Below are 17,481 nucleotides of genomic sequence, written 5' to 3'. Positions count from 1 at the left end.
AATATGATTCTTTACCTGTTAATTCACAATTTGCATGTGTCATAATCATATTGGCACATCAGTTCTCATTGAAGTTAAACAATGTTGAGCCCGGTTAATACCAGATGGGTGACCATTAGGAAATACCAGGCACTGTATGTGGGACTTAAGACACTTCTATGCAATAACTACAAAATAGTAACATTGTCATCTCCAATAACTGGATAATAGATAACTTTGAGACCTGGCCGATTTGAGGGATTGTTAGAAATAGATGAATGAACTCCTAGGTACCGTACTCTTGTTAATTTCATCAACTCTTTAAAAAGCAGCTCACTTTCACAATCCTACTAACAAGTTTAGCATACTGATTAACTATATATCCCCTAAAATATATATTTTCTAATATCAAACTCTACAACGTTTGAGAAGAGCATTAGTATTCTTCTGGATGTTTCAATGTTTTTGCCGCAACTGACAAAGCAATGTAAGCTGTTCCATTGTGTTGGGCTATTTTGAGATTTCTCACAGTGACTACCGTATTATTCCAATGTTCTGTAGTCTAGATCATTGTTTCAAATGATATAAGCAATAACATTTCAGAAACACCTCCAGTTTCTTTGAAGTCTACATGGTATTTTAATTAAAAACTAAAATGAAGGCATACAAAGCATGTGTTTTGTCATTCTGACTTTATTGCCTGCGAGACTTGGATCACTTAATCAAAGTATATTAGGAGGTTAGAACGTTTACACTGGTAATGATTCTGGCAGATATTGAGTATTAGAGCTGAGAAGTTTTACTGTAAAACTGGTTTTACAGTTTTACTTGTATACTCAGAAACACAGAAAAATCTTTTTTTTTTACAAAACCGAATGCGATCAAGATCGTGTTATTACTAGTAAATGGCAAGATCCAAAGAAGCATGGAACTCCTTCAGATTTTAAGTAAATTAAATTTTATCAATATTTTAGTGCAAAATTGGTTAGAAAGAAAATTAAACAAAAATATAATAGGAAATACTAAATCTCCAAATTATTTTATTTACATTTTAGCATTGAATAATTTGAAATGAAAAAAAAAAAAGAAGGAAAATTAATATGTAGTAGTGTGGTAGAAAATGTATTCAATTGAATTCAAAATTGTAAAAAAAATCGTAAAGATTTAAGTTTGAAAATTAGGTAACTGCTTAAACTAAAAGTTGATTTTCAAAAAGATTTTGATGAAAGGACTTGCAACGACTGTTAGTTTTATCTCGATCTTCCTGCATCTGCAGGAGATGAAATAAACTTTTATAGACTCGTTACAGAAGGAAACTACTTGTATATGTAAAATAATAATAATAATAGGGATCAGTGTGATGCATTCTTTGTTTACAGAGATTGTTATTGATGTTGGGAAAATCATGATATGTATTTTATGTTTCTATTTAAAAATTTTTTTCCTATTAAAAACATCTAATTACAATAAAAAAATATGATGCTTGTCCAGAATTTCTGTTATATTACAAAAAAGAAAGAAAAATCTCTATGCTGTACATACCCATGATGAAAAAAAAAATTATACACTAAAAGTGTATAATTTTATTTTTTAATAAGAAAATCAATTTTTTTATGGCTTGATTACAAGAGATGATATTTGAAAGCTATCTGATGGAAGAAGGGAGATAACTCCAAATAATACAAACTTGCAAGATTTAAAAAAGCCATTCTTAACGTTGACACAAGAAGGCAGTGGCAAAACACAAATTTGCTTAAAAATGATTTTCTTTATAACAATAAAACTATTTGTTCAGTTTATGATTTTTGGTGTAAAATATTTTCCTTCCATCACAGGTGGCCCTGTCGGTGGGGCATTAGAATATGCCGACTGCCCCCCTGCAGAAGGTAAAAGTCCCTCAATGGGGGTCCTGGATATGACCTTAAACTATATCCAGTGGTGAGGCCCCAGCTTGTGGGCTATGGAGAGTGTGGAGCCACCCTTTAATTACCATTGCTCCCAGGTCCACTCTAACCCGGAGTGGTAGTACCTGTTAGGGTCCCAACTATGGGTTAAATAGAAACTGACGTGAAAACAACAAATATATTCTATTAAAAAAATCTTTCTTCAAAATCTTTGGATTCGGCATTAAATAACCTGAAAAGGGTTGATATGCCGTAAAACAACCAACCAACCAACCAATCCATCACAGGTACATACATCATACATCCTAATTTTTTTTTCTCTGAAGAAAGACAAAAAATACTTATCACTTAATATAATGTATTGTTTTTAAATTAATAATTTTAAAAGCAATAATTACATATATCGTTAAGTAATAAAAAATAGTTGTTTTCAACTAATACTCAATATTAACATATTTGGGCACGTTGACACTCTGTTTTTCTCTCTTTTGCTTGCCTTATATTTCTTTGATACATGAACAAACTTGCAAAAACAGTAAACTAAATTTAAAGCTGATGGCATTTTTGGCATTCTTTAAATGTAATAAAATAAAAAAAAAAAAACTGTTGTATTCATCAGAGCATTGTTTTTTTAGAACAATTAAAAAAAAAAAAAGTTACCTTTTTCACATGCTCATCCCATGCATAGATTTAGTCTCTGGTTAACCTGAGGTTATCTTTGATTGCTGTTTCTATGTCACTTCCTGTTATCCCTCCCCACGTTAAGAATGACTTTTCTAAATAACATTATTATTTAGAAAAGCCCTTAACACAAGGAAGGAGTGTACAACATTTACCTATTCTATACTTTCACCTAACAATTCAATAAATAATACACTGAAAAAAAAAAAAATCAAGAACGAAAGAGCAATCGGAAGTGAACTTTAAACAGTAATCATTAAGATAATACTTAATATGAATATTAAGGTTTTTATGTATATATAATGTTAGGATGTTGAATAAATCATGTTAGGATTGATACAAAATTTTAATTTTATTGAAAAATGATATGAACTGTATAAGGAAGGATTAAAAAAAAAAATGATAAAGTGAGAATAATAATGAAAAAAAAAAGGATGATCTAAATATTACTGGAAATAATTGGATAAATATTAAATTGCATATTTTATTTGTACTTTTTTTTTTTAACTTGGTAACATGTAATGTGGTTTTTGTCTTGCAAGATCAGCAACTAATGTACTGACTGTAATATTGATATGTCCTATGTAAGGGATATATATCGTTTGAAGTAGTTGAATGGGCTTTTCTACATTTTCTAGTAATAATCTGGTGAGTCACCTTACTGAACTAGTATTCGTGGTTGAAGCTGGTATTCTTAGTGACTTCACATTATGGCCTTCAGTTGAAGAGGTAATTTGGCATGTTCTAATACATTATCAGAACCAAATTTGCTACTGGTTTTTGCAACTTCAATGTCTCTCTAGGCGGCTATACCAGTCACTATTTATGGCTTAAGCAGTCAGTCATAATCTTGTAAGGAGGAAGAACCATATGTATTCATGTTTATTATATCACTTTCTCCTGAGCTAAAGTTTTCCATGAAAGTCTTTTCTTATACTCAATCCTCCTTGCAGTGGTGATGTTTGACACTCTGGTACCTCTGAACTCAAGTTAGAGATACCTCAATTGGAGAATCTTAACTTATAGGGAGAAGAATTTCAAACGTGTCATACAGGACTTTCATTGGAATCATTTTGCTATTTTCTGTGACTTTTGTAGTGTGCCTTGGTCTCGATTGATTCCAATGTCATTTGCATAGAAACTTGTCCAATTTTTTTTGGTTACTATTCCTTCTTCCAGCTCTAAAATTATTCAAAAAAACTGTCACCTAGCTTATAGATTTTAGTCATCTATTTATCTTTTTTTAAATGTTTTTTTTTTGGCTAGAATAGGCAGTAGACTATCAAACATGGAACATATTTTTCTTGTGAGCATTAATTCTGTGAGTGATTTGGATTAATCGGACAATTATTCTCATTTTGAGTGTTATCGGCATGTTTCAGTCATGTAACTTTTTATTTTCCTCAGGTGTAAAAGTCACCATGTTTATTTTATTTATTTATTTTTTTTTTTAGGGCTAACAAAATATTTTAAAAAACTATATCTTGTTAAAAAAGATGGTTAACGCAAGACATGCGATTAAACATATTGAAGCCAGCACTTATTTCCGTAAATATTGTGTTTCTATAAACTTAAAGTTGGTTGATGGATTTAATTAAAATTTTAATCATAATAAGTAGTGTTGGGACGATTCCTAAATTTTTTCCGATTCCAGGAAAATGTTGATTAATGATTCCGATACCAAGTATGCAGCTCCTAAAGTTTCGCAACAGTGCAAACAGATAACTAATCATGGGCCTCAAAGTTTTGAAACAGACAGACAGCGCCTATGTATGTGACGGAATAAGAAAACTCCTAAAGATAAATAAAGATTACCTTTAAAGTACTTAATAAAATTCTTGTATATCATATTAATTATGTTATGAAAAGTTCTATGACGTTTTTATCATAAATTTTTGACAGCATTAATCTCACTTCAAACAAACAGTTCAACTTAATAATGTAAGAGAATCATAATAAAAGAATTGTTAATCTAAGGTATTTTTTAACAATGCGATTCCGATTTCCCCCAAATACACGATTCTTACGATTAACGATTCCGATTAATCGTCCCACCACTAATAATAAGAAATAATACCCCCTCGGGTTCCCTGATATTTTAGTTATATTTATGATTTGTGTTAACGTACTTTTAATAAAAAATTCGAAACCTTAGAATGCAGAGTTAACCTGCCTCTAAAAAACATGACGACTTTTCTATTTGATGAAAGTCAAAGGTAACATTGACCAAAACGTTGAACACTCAAGATGAGAATAATTGTCCAATTAATCCAAATAATACAAACATACCTCATATAAAAAATTTAGAACTGAAATATATTTGGGGTTGGCGTGATTCTGTAAACTGCCAAATATTTTTGAATGCTTCTTTCATTTGTGTTCATGCCTTGATTTTTCTTCAAAGCTCATTTAAATGTGTTCACAAATTTTGACACCTATCTGTTCGATCCTTGGTGGTAAATTGGTGTTGTCCCATAATCAATAGGTAATGATTTACAGCATTCCTTAAATTCTCTTGTTGCAAACTGGATTCCAGTTTTTGCTGGGTTCCATTTTCAGGAGTCCCAAAAGACTAAAAATTTCATTAAGTGCATTTATCGTATTTGTTGCAGTCAGATGAGTTATCTGATATAACTTTAGCTAATGTTCTGCATATTTAAAGCATATATTTCTCGATACAGACATGTGTACTTGATATAATTTAACTCAAAAAGATTACTCATATGTCAGCACTTAACAATTTCGTGCCAAATACGGTCAAATAATGCATATTTATAGACCTTGCATGGTTGATACGCAATCAGATCCATAGGACATTTGTCTTTAGCTATGGTTGAATCTTTACCTGTAGATCTCTTGCTGCTAGTTGGCATCCTCTGTATGATTTCACCAAATTTTCTATGTCTTGGTCCATCGCAGCTAATAAGTATAGCTTCTAATTTAAGATTTAATTCTTGAAATTTCTTGATGGCCTGTGTGAAATTCTTTGAGTATTTTCATTGGCATAGTAGCCAACATTATCCTGATCTGCTTATAGTAATACCTGTTTGCATGTTTTTTCATGAAAGTTAGCTTAAGATTTTCTCTTGTTAGGATCTGCACATAGTAAATTAAATTTTTTGGCTAAGCATGTTGACAAAAATGGCACACACTATTTACTTTTTTAGTTTTCTTGCTCAACCAAACTTGCTTCATTTTTCTAATGAAATTATTCTTCTCTGCTGCCTTTTTCACATTTTCTAGTGTAACCGGAAGTTCTGTTACTATTGCATAAGACTCGACAATTCATTTTTGTCTCTTTGTGCTGCTATTACTGTTTCTTAGAGTGGTTCTGTATATTTAGGTATCTAACTTAATAACCCATTGTCTTCTTTGAAGGTACATATTTTATTTTAAAATTATAATTCAATAGGAATACACCCTAACAGTTGTTGATTTGCTGTGTATATTGATTTACTTTTTTTTTTAAACCAAATATTGTTATCAGTGGTTTGTGGTCTGTTTTCAGAATAAATTCTCTTTTGAATAAAACCCTGTAAAATTTTTTTACAGCATTAATTATTACTAAACTTTGTTAATTTGACTGTAATTTCATTTCATGGGCAGTAACGTTCTCAATACATGTGCTATTGTTTTTTAAACGCGTCCTCAAATTTATGAAGCATTACAACACCTAGTCCCTCATTACTAACATCTGCTGCTACAATGATTTTCTTCTTTGGATCGAAATGTGCTAGCAATAGGTCTGCTTACAAACAGCTTTTTATTTTACTAAAATCCTGTTCGCATTCTTCTGACTATATCCACTTTGTGTCCCCCCCCCTTTTTTTTATACCAAATCATTTAACATGTTTTAATATCTTCAGTCTTTCTGGATCAGGTTTTCTTCCTTTACTGTGAATGATCTGCCCTAAAGATTTTATCTTCTTGAGGAAGAACTCATATTTTTCACCTTAAACCCGTAATCTTCAAGTCCCTGAAATAACTGCTCTAGTATGGGCTTTGTGTTGCATCTCATTTTTGCTTTTAATCCAACTATCATCTAAATATGCAATTAGATATTTCATACCAACTAACATTTGCTGGAATAGGCTTGGAGCTACACAAAAGGAAGACTATTCAGTTAAAAAAAAATTCCTTTATTCATGTTTATCAGGTACTTTGAACATTCTTCACTGATTTTGACTGGAAGGTAAGCATCAGACAAATACAACTTTAAAAAATTCTACTACTATTTGATTTAGTGAATATATCCACTCTAGATGGTAGAGGATATGCATTGTCTTTCAAACAGTCATTTAAACCCATCGAAAAATAAGCACAGGCTCTGATTTTTTACTTTATATATACTGTTCGAGATGCCCAATCTGAGTTATCGACTTTTGAAAATATGACAATTTTTTCCAACCTTTCTAGTTCCTCAATTATTGCACCCAGTGTTGAAAATGATACTTTTCTTTTAGGTTTAAGAATTGGTTTAACATTTTCTTTTAATTTGAAGTCAACTTCTGTTTTTGTGTACAGACTGAGTTCTGAAAAAAAAAAAAAAATGAGGAAATTTACTTTTTAAATCTGTAATAAATATTTTCGTTTGCTTTGTCTTCTTTTTCTTTATGATAACTTTATTACAGAAAGAATTAATTGGCAATTCCCATAAGTTAAACCATATAATCCAATCTAGACCAAAAACATTTTCTGAACATACACTTTTGATTTAATTTTTTTTCTCGTGAACGAAATGCTACATTTTAGTTCTCCTTTGAACTTTTTTACCAGATATCTTCTGATAATTTTTTTGTGTCTAACTGTGGAAAACCTATTTTTTTCCAAGTTTGTTTGTTAATTACCAAGATATCACTTCCTGAAATGAGCAATAATTTTACGGCCTGCACATTTATTTTTATAATGAAGTATTTTCTTCTTTGATCTTCTTTCATTACGTTTTTAGAGGTTACTATGTTCCCCTTTTGATTGTGACATTTTTACTTGTCTCTGCTTTGCCAGACAATGGGAACTGTTATGGCCTACACACGTCCACAATAAAAGCATATTTTATCCTTTAGCATGTTCTGTCAGCCATGACTAGGAAGAAGTCCTAAGTAATTCAGTTGTTAAAGTGATATTCTCCCGAAGTTTGAAGGTTCAATTCTCAGTGGGAACAATCAGTAAATACAATTATGAATTACTTATGACCTCTATCCTGTCATTTGAAATTCCGTCCAAATTCTCAAGTTCAGCAGAAACATTCCCAAGTTTGACAAGATACATCTGAAGGTCAGAGGTTACATCAACCAAAATGTTATGAAAATGACATTCACAAGGAAAACAGTAGTCCAATAAGTCCAAATACAGTGTAACCCGGATATAAGGGACCCGGATACAAGAAAAACAAATATAAGAGATTTTCTCTGATTCCGAATTAGAGCCTATCTTAATGTACAGTGTAACTCGGATATAAGAAAGTTATAATGACTGGAGAAGAAGTCTTTTATATCCAGATTACACCATAAGATGAACATTTGGGTTCTGTTCTATAATAGTAAAAATTGTTAATCTAATTTCTTTGTCCTTTATTGTTGTTAGACCTTGAACAAAAATTAGACATTTGAACATGTCGCTTGATAATTCTTTTAACTTAAATGCCTCACACTGTGTGTCAACCATACCTGCATATGAAACAAAATCCTTGTCCTATTGTTTTGATATTTGAACACTTATATCGAGTAGGTGACAGATTATCTTCTTTATCAGAAATTTTCGACAAAATTTCTATTGTTTCACTAAATATGTTCTCCATTTTTTTTTTTTTCTTTTTTTCCCCTCCTTCTTGGAAGGATTAAATTTGCATATTTAATATTTTTTGTTCCCAATTTTGTAACAATAGTAATTATTTGCTTTGTCAGACTATTGTTCGCATCTTTTTGTAAATATTGTTTCAAATCTACGAAAATAAGCTGAAAATGAACCAATAATCAGGTCATATTTAAATTCCAAGAGTGCATTTAAAATTCCTTCAGTCAAAAAATTGCTTGAACCTGGTGATTTTCGTAGTCACAGATAACATCTTTCAAAAAGTGATTTATTGTCTTTTACCTGTTTGAATAACTTTTCAAACCTTTTTTGTTGGTGTTGTTTTTGTTGTTAGAATTGCTGTTGTAACATTGCTTATAGTACTTTACCTTATTCCGCAATCTGTTGCATTTTACTAACATATCCACAAAGAAAATTACTCCAATTTATGTAGACAATAACTTTGCTAACTACAAATAAGTTCTTACTTTCTGTTAAAATTGAATAAAATTTTTTTTATATGTTCCTTGTGAAGTTAAAAAAAAATGGGAAAAATAAATTTCTCACTTTCTTTAAGTAATAAGTCTTTCCAATGTTCTTTGTTAGTTTTTTTTTTCTTGCAAGATTGTTTTGAATTATTCATCGTTAGACTTGGACTCAAAACATCTTTTTTTTTATTTTGAATCCTCTGTCGTCACTGATATATCCCGCGAAAGTTATATATATTGTTTGAAATAGCTGAGTGGGCTTTGCTATTTCGAGTAATAATCTGGTGAGTCACTTTAGTGAACGGGTGTTCATGGTCGAAGGTGGTATTCCTAGCAAGAGACTTGCATACCTTCTGACATCTTTCTCGGTTAGTAATTAGTTAGTAATTATGGCTTAACTAGCTCCTCATAATCTTCTAAGGAAGAAGGAACTGGATGTACTCGTATTTATTGCATCAGATATCACATAAGATCAGTGAATATATTGATGAGAGCTTAGTTTCTAGAACAATAGCTATTGACATATTGAAAGCCTTTGAAAAGGGTTGGCATAAAGGTTTACTTCAAAAGATTGCTAGCTATGAAATATCTCAAAATATCTATTCCTTCAGTTCTTTTTCTCTGATAGGTTCATAAAAGTAGTTGTTTATGGGCAGAAGTCTTAGGCTCATAGAATCAGCATTAGTGTGCCTCAATGATCCATTCTAGACCCAACCTTTTTCTCTGTCTTCATAGATAATCTTAAAAATAACATTCTAAGATCATTCGATGACATTTACGATAATCACTTCAAAGAGCAGATCTTTCTAATTTTCTCTCTTCCAATCTTGATTGAGATGGCTGGATACTTTTTTAGTGCATCCAAAACCAAGCTTCTTTCCTCCCAATGCTCTGATCTCCACTTGATCCCAATTGAGATGAACAGTTCCAGTCTTGAGAAAACCTCCTGTTTTGACAAACTTCTGGGACTGATCTTCACTTCAGACCTGAAATGGAATACTCACACCAAATCCATTGCCAAGATCGCTGGAAAAATAGTTGGATCATTCTACTGCTCTAGATGATATCTCACTTCTAATGCAATTCTCTACCTGTATAAGAGGTAAATATGTCCTAAGATGGAGTACTGTTGCTACATATGTGGAGGTGCTATCCAGAGCATCCTTCTTTGCTTTGACAATGTACAAACCGACTTCAAAATCTAATAGGCGATTCCCTTTTTTTCTCCTCTGCTTTTTTCTTAGAAGAAATGTTAGTAGTCTTTATCTATTTTATTGTAATCTCATAGCAGGTTTTCTCTCCTTTTAAAACATTCATAACAAAAACTTGTCTAGTTACAACCACTGTCAATAGTTTACCTTTCTTTCTAATGAAAACTAAATGAAACTTCTATGAGCAAAGTTTCTTTCCAAGAATTATGCAGTTGTGGAACACAATATATGCATCTGCTTCCCAATATGGTTGTTTTCAAGTTTAATGTAAACAAGTTCTTGTTGAGCTGCCCTCTTAAATAATCCAATTCTGTTCATCATCATTATCAATCACCAGGGTGTTGTTTCACCATCCACCTTACACTCATTAACCCTTATCCTCATTTAGGCCTTGATAAGTGGTGACATTTCAGTAAATGAACAAAAAGAAGCATATTTATTTATGATGTAATAGGATAGAATGATAGTTAAAATAAAAATTAGTAAAATAAAAAACAAAAATGAAATATAATTACATTAATATAGAAGTTATTCATGATTTAGAAGTGATTCATACAAGATTGATATGGATACAGTAGATTTGTATCCTTATAAAAAAACTAGCAGGAGTGCCTGGCATTGCCTGGGTGTTTGTAGGTGTAACAGAAAAACTGACATGTGCGTAAAATCAATGAGGTCAAACAAAAAACTTTCATAATATAGATTGTCTGGATCAGATTAAGTAATTTAAATAAACCAGAGTGAAATACATAATATTGCTAATAACTTTCCTTTATGTAATAGATTAGCAATGATAACCAATGAAAATTGGTTAGTTAAAATCAAAGTTTGATTTATCAGATTGAAGAGTATTTAGGCACAACTTTAAAAATTCTGCAAATAGAATTTTATGTTAGCAGGATGAAATTATCCTGCTATTTTTTCTTGTTTCCATAATTTATTATTTTTACTGGATTAATACTCATTGTTTAAATTAGTGACACTTGTCAAATTCAAAACTCAAATAAGGTAATTATTTTTCTCTTTATAAACTTTTATGCAAACATTGTATGAATGCTTTTCTCTCATTTTCAGTCCATAGTTCAAATAAACAGTTTCAAATTTTTAATTCAATTTTTTTTCCCTTTTATTTTCAGCCAGCAGTTCAAGTAGTGAGTTTCAAACTTTCGGCATCCAAACGAGAGGAAGTTGGTGATTGTTGTCAGGCAGAATGGAAAGCAGATTCATCTTTTATTGCAGTCACAGTAAGTTTCTTCTAGAATTAATCACTTTTTTAGTGAATTCTCTTAGAGAGACCACCCTTTGAAAATAAATGTCATTTCCTTTATTAAAGAACAAAAATAAAGAAAAATATCAGATGTACATCCTCATGATGAAATAAAAAAAATCATATTCCAAAAATCACATAAATTGTTCAAATAGTTCTATTTTTAAATAAGAAAATAAAATTTTATGAGCATCCAAGGAGTGACTATCTTGCCTACCATTTTGAAAAAAAAAAAAAAAAAAAAAAAAGCTGAAAAACAAGGGAGGTAACTTAACAATCCTTACTAGATTACTACAAATTCCCATTAATCTCTGAAAAATGACTTGATCATGTGATTTTTGGATTATTATATTTTTGTTTTACCATGGGTAAATACATTATACAGATTGTTCTATTTATTGTTTTATATATATATATATATATATTTGGTATTTGTCTTTGTTTTGCGATTCTTTTTGAATGAATTCAATTATTTACATGAAAGTGCATTTTTACCTAAATGCAAGTTGGGAATAATTTTCTCCTTGACCAATTTGGTACCCCTAAATGAGGAGGCATATTCTTTTGTTAAAATATAATTATTCACTGGCATGTTTCAAAAAGTTTCGCAAAACAAATAACCTCTACATAAAACGCAGTCGTACGAGATAGCCTAGTGGTAGAGGTTTAATCTCGCTAGACTCAGCCACTCTGAGGAGTCGTAGATGACGAAACATATCAGTGGATAATTATATTTTAACAATATATATAAGGTGCCTTCAGAAAGTTTTCAGACTTTTTTGTACAGGCATTTAAAATTGTCGGAAGCTCTTGAAAATTCAGTATGTTATTGCTATACATCTTATGAGATGAGTGACCAATTTTTATGATTCCAGGTTCAAATGAAGAGCTATAGCAGAAATTGGAATACACCCTACTAAAGCCTGATTGTCACAGTTAGTGAATTTCAAAAATGCCATCTGGACATGAGGACACTTTAGAAGAATGATATGCAATAAAATTGTGTTTTAAACGTGGAAAAAATGCCACAGAAACATATGGAATGCTTTTGGATTTGCATGAATTGAGCATCAGTTTTTGAGTGACGTAAGAGATTCAAGCTATGCATGGAGTCTGTATGCAGGATGATGAGATGCGGAAGGAGCCAGGAAGTCGGTGCACCAGAGTTGATTGGCCAAAAGACAATAAATGCACTGTTTGATGTTATTATGGAAACTGTATACATAACTATTCACAAGGAACTAAAGATGTGGAAGATGTGCTCCCTATAGTTCAGATTTGCTCCCTGTGACTTTAACTTATTCTTTAAGCCCAAGGAAAACCTTAGAGACAATTGAAGAGATGAGAGGCTGTGACAAGGGTCATTGATATGCTCACACAAGAGGACTTCCATAGGGCCTTCCGGAAGTTGTTGGAATGGTACATTGCAACTGGAGAAGACTACTTTGAAAGGGACTAAATTCATATGTGTATTATCAATGAAAGTGCCCATATGAAAAAAGTCTGGAAACTTGTTTACGGCTCCCTCTGTGTGTGTGTGTGTGTTTATATATATATTAATTCATTTTTGGTTTTGTAGCGAAATTTGAAAATTGAAATATTGGATTTCAAGCGAAACCAACAGTATTGACTGAATTGCCATGTTGCAGTAATGAAAATATCCAAAAATTAGGCAAAACGATTAAGTAGAAAACTAATTATTTATAAAGTTTTCGAAGACAATTAGTGATAACTAAGTTGTCCAAAGATTCTGTTTTCAGAAAATATATACCTCCCTTTTGTTACAATTAGAACTTTCCAGTTTTTTTTTGTCTTTTTTTTTTTTTACTTTATTTTGCATAACTCAATTTTCACTAGTTGTTTCGAAAACGGTTTACCTTAAAATTTTCTACCTTATTGTATTTTGTAATTTTTGGATATGTTCATTATTGTGATATGACAATTCAGCAGATACGATTAGTTTCACTTGAAATTCAATATTTTTTCAATTTTTGAATTTCACTACAATAATGAAGGACCTTTCTTTTAATGGAGTTCTGGATAAGAAACATAAATGTATCCATTACTATACTGTTTTGTGTTGTTGACCACACCAACCAGAGCAATACCACAAAACCTTGCTAGCCTTTGAAATGAATTAAAGCGGGGGGGGGGGTGTGTTTATCTAAAGGTCATAATCTTACATCATCCAAATAAATTTTTTATTAGGTCTGAATTCAGCAGAGATCAGATTAATGTGCTAGTTAAAGATTTAATGCAATAAAATGACGTTATGTTTTTTTCATTGGGTGTTTTAAATACAATGTTTAAATGAATATTTTATTTAGTTCAAATCTATTTTCTGGTAAATTACCTATTTTTCTTTTTATTATATTTAAACAAGCGTGCCTGCAGTCGACGTGGATAAAATCTTCGTTTGCGAAGTACAGCCAAGACATATTTAAACAATAACAAAAGAGAAAGAAGTTTATAGTTTTTCAATTAAACTTAATATTTTAGATGTAATATTAATATATGAAATTTAAGAAAGCCAAAATGTTTTTTTTTCTTTAAAAGAGATTTATTTACTTTAGGACATGAAGCAAGCTTTCATTTTGGCAAAGGCTTTTTATTCTGCTTGAACTGTCCATTTAATATTCCAATGGAATTTACGGAGAAAAAAACCTAAAAGACATCATCCAAACCTTCACAGTGGAGATAGCACCAGGCCAAGTAGAACCTACATACAAAACAACAAAGATAGTCCTCGACAAATATTTTATACAGAAAACAAATAAGGTCTTTAAGTGTCATAAATTCTGGATGCTTTGTCAAGCAAATGGAGAGTCAACACATGACTACGTCACCCGTCTACGCATACAAGGAGCAAAATACAACCTGGATAAGATTATAGTGAACCAGTTAATAGAAAAATGCACTTCAAGCAAATTACATTGTGCATATTTGAAAGAAACAGATTTAATCGTAGAGGAAGCACTTCGAAGAGCATTTATATTTGAGTCCACTGAAACACAGGTTGAGCATATAGAAGGAAATGAGAGGGGGCACTCAGATATATCTACCAAATTAAAACCTTCAAACCACAACAACAATTTAACAGTAGGTCTAGGAAATCACTCGGGGACAACAGCAGCGCTTTAAAACCAGTCATAAAATGCTACAGTTGTAACGGCTCAAACCACATACACGGTCAAACAAAATGCTCAGTGTTTGAGAAGACATGTAATTACTGTGGAGTAATGAATCACTTTGAAAAAACATGCTTAAAGAAAAATAACAATAGTAAAGGAAAAGCAAACATGTTGGACGGACACAACTACGTCCAACCCGTATCAACAAAACTGAAATTGGACAGCCAGGCATGGGTTTTTCAAGTAGACCCTATTAGTTCAGCAGAGAGCGAAATCATCCACATCCGCATCAATCAGAATATCGATAAATTCTGGAGCAGACATCAACCTCATCGACAGCAAAACATTTAAAGGAATCCTTAAATAACAGCTAAAATTAACATAAAAAGAAACAAGTTGTACACCAAAAGCCTATGGGAATATTCCAATATCACTAAAGGGAGAATTTTTTGCAATGCTAACAAATAGTCCCAAAGGAATAGTCCACAAAATATTTGTTACAAAGGCATACCAAGGTGATAACATTAAGCAAACGGACCAGCATCAAATTAGTGTTTAGTACCACCCCACAGATGAAATCAATTTCTAAAAAAGTATCCCCAAATCAACAAAAATTCTCAAGCAACACCTATCCTCACTAGTAAAGGTTAGGAAGGATGAAAAATCTCCAACTCAAAATTAGAATAGATGATAACATTACACCGGTAGTACAACCATTTCATATCCAACAAGCAGTAGAGGGAAAAATGAAGAAAATGCTAGAGAATGATAAAGAGTGGAAATAATCTATGGAAAAAAATTTTCTGATAATGACCAACCATCAAGCCTTAACAACTATTTCCAATCCCAAGGGTAACCCCTCCGCATGAATTTTGCGCTCGATCCTACGCTTGCAACAATACGAGTATATCATAAAACATTAATGGTAGAAATAACTTGGCAGACATATTCCCTTGACCACCAATGAAGTATCAAAAAGCAGTTTTAAGAGATTGCTGAAGGGTTTATCAACACCATTGTGACAAACATCATCCCTAAATCTATTACTTTATACGAAATAATGGAAGAATCTCAACAGGATCCAACTATCATAGCAGTGGAAAAAGTGATTCAGCAAGACGACTGGATAGTAAGTTAACAGAACCATATTCTGTGAAGAATGAATTGACAACCAAACGGGGCATAGTTATGTGAGGAGCCAGAATCATTATACCCGAAAACCTACAGAAGCGAATACTGAAGTTGGCGCATGAAACACCTGGGTATAATGAAAACAAAAGCGTTGCTTAGAACTAAAATATGTTGGCCTAATATAGACAAGGACATAAAGGCCATCGTAAGCCGATGTATTCCGTGCACAGCTCTAGACCCTAAGAGGAACTATATGGCTGAAATGAAAGGCTTCTGGGAAGATCTCCACATTGACATATGTGGACCTTTCCCCAGCGGATTACGTAAGTGGAATGGTGGATGCAGGCTCAAGATGGCCTGAAGCATTTGTTACAAAATCCACCAGGGCCAGTATAATTGTATCGGCAATCCAAAACTGTTTCTATACACATGGCATCCCAGCAACCATGCTTTCAGATAATAGGCCTCCGTTCATATCCTCGGAATTTAAGCAATTTTGTAAAAAATGGGGTATCCAACACCAAAAGATAACACCTTATCATCCCAAGCTAATGGGAAAGTTGGGCAGTTCTTTGGAACTATGTTGAAAGCTATTCGAGCGATAAATACAGAAGGAAAGGATTGGAGAACACATCTAGGAGAGTTCCTGATGTATTATCGCAATAGTCCCCATGCCATGATGGGAAAAACACTTGCAAAGCTTCTCTTGGGTAGGGAAGTGAACATCAACCTACCAGGACTGCAAAAGAGGCCTGAAAACCAGGCTTGGAGAACAGCTCAGCAAAAAGACAAAAAAGGAAAAAGGCAAATTGAAGAATTGCACAGATAAAAAATATAAAGCTAAACAGATTAACATAGAACTCGGAGATATATTACTCCTTAATTAAAGCAGACATAATAAAGTAACTCCAGTACATTACTCAACAGCATGGACAGTAGAAGAAGGCAGAGGGGTGTTTGCAATTATAAGGCAAGGCGACAAACTGATCCTAAGACACACATCACAACTGAAAAGAATCCACAAAGACAGGATCCGTCAACAACTAGAGGATGACGATTTCTCTTTCAGCGACGACCTTGGAAGACAGAAGGAACATGAGCAAAAAAGTGAAGAAGAAACAGACGAAACAGACCTTGTGAGATGGCCACCACAACATGATTCAAAGAAAATATGGCTTGTAGCATATCAAACGAAAGGAAATTTTATACAGATTACAATTGTTTTCAAATACATTAAACTAATTAGGATAATTAAATTTCATTTTAACAGCTTCAATTACCTGTGATAATTATCAGGTGAATTGCTACCACTATTTTGTATAATTTTTTATTTTTAAAACATTGTCGAGACTTCAAGAGACATTGTGGCCATTTTTTCTTGTTCTCTTGTAAACACTACTTGTTTTTTTAAACAGAATAAGCATTCACAACACCAAAAATTTATCGAGGTAGGTAGAAGAGTAACTTGCCTTTGGTAACATTTATTTGTTTTGTTTTTTTACCACTTTTTCATACCTCTGTGAATTGTAAATCTTAACTGGATAAGTGGTTTGTGTATTTTAACTTATTTGAAAGCGTGGTCATTGTCGGTTATTCTTTTTCAAAGAATTTATTTTAAAAAAAATATTCTTTTCCTTTTCATAATTAAAAACTTATGTTTTGTAAATAACAAAAATAAAATGAATACTTTATGTTCGTAAGTTAGTTGACGAACACTTTGTTTACAGATTCTTTTTGTGCACAAAAATTCTCATATTTATATGCGATTGTCACTATTTCTATCGGTTCGTGCATAAGAAGTTTTTATCCAATCCTTTTCAAATTTTAGGACAAAAGAAATTAATATATTCGCTATTAAAGTTTCTATCTTTACTTATCTTTTTACTACAAAGCCTCAAC

At 32.0% G+C, this 17,481-nt stretch overlaps 1 protein-coding gene across 5 annotated transcripts in view; it reads left to right on the top strand.

Annotated features, from left to right (window-relative positions):
* Positions 1-17,481, top strand: part of LOC145296022 (guanine nucleotide exchange factor subunit RIC1-like) — a 317,949-nt gene that overhangs the window by 69,792 nt on the left and 230,676 nt on the right. For all 5 annotated transcript variants that reach the window (XM_080142059.1, XM_080142062.1, XM_080142061.1 and 2 more), the window contains exon 2: positions 11,190-11,297. In XM_080142059.1, the coding sequence (XP_079998185.1) occupies positions 11,190-11,297 (108 nt within the window). The remainder of the gene's footprint in view (positions 1-11,189; positions 11,298-17,481) is intronic.

This window comes from Euprymna scolopes, chromosome 16 (genome assembly GCF_053919585.1).
Source record: "Euprymna scolopes isolate OS-2025 chromosome 16, ASM5391958v1, whole genome shotgun sequence".
Classification (NCBI taxonomy): domain Eukaryota; kingdom Metazoa; phylum Mollusca; class Cephalopoda; order Sepiida; family Sepiolidae; genus Euprymna; species Euprymna scolopes.
Note: the sequence above shows the minus strand (reverse complement) of the source record. Positions and strands in the feature narration are given on the sequence as shown.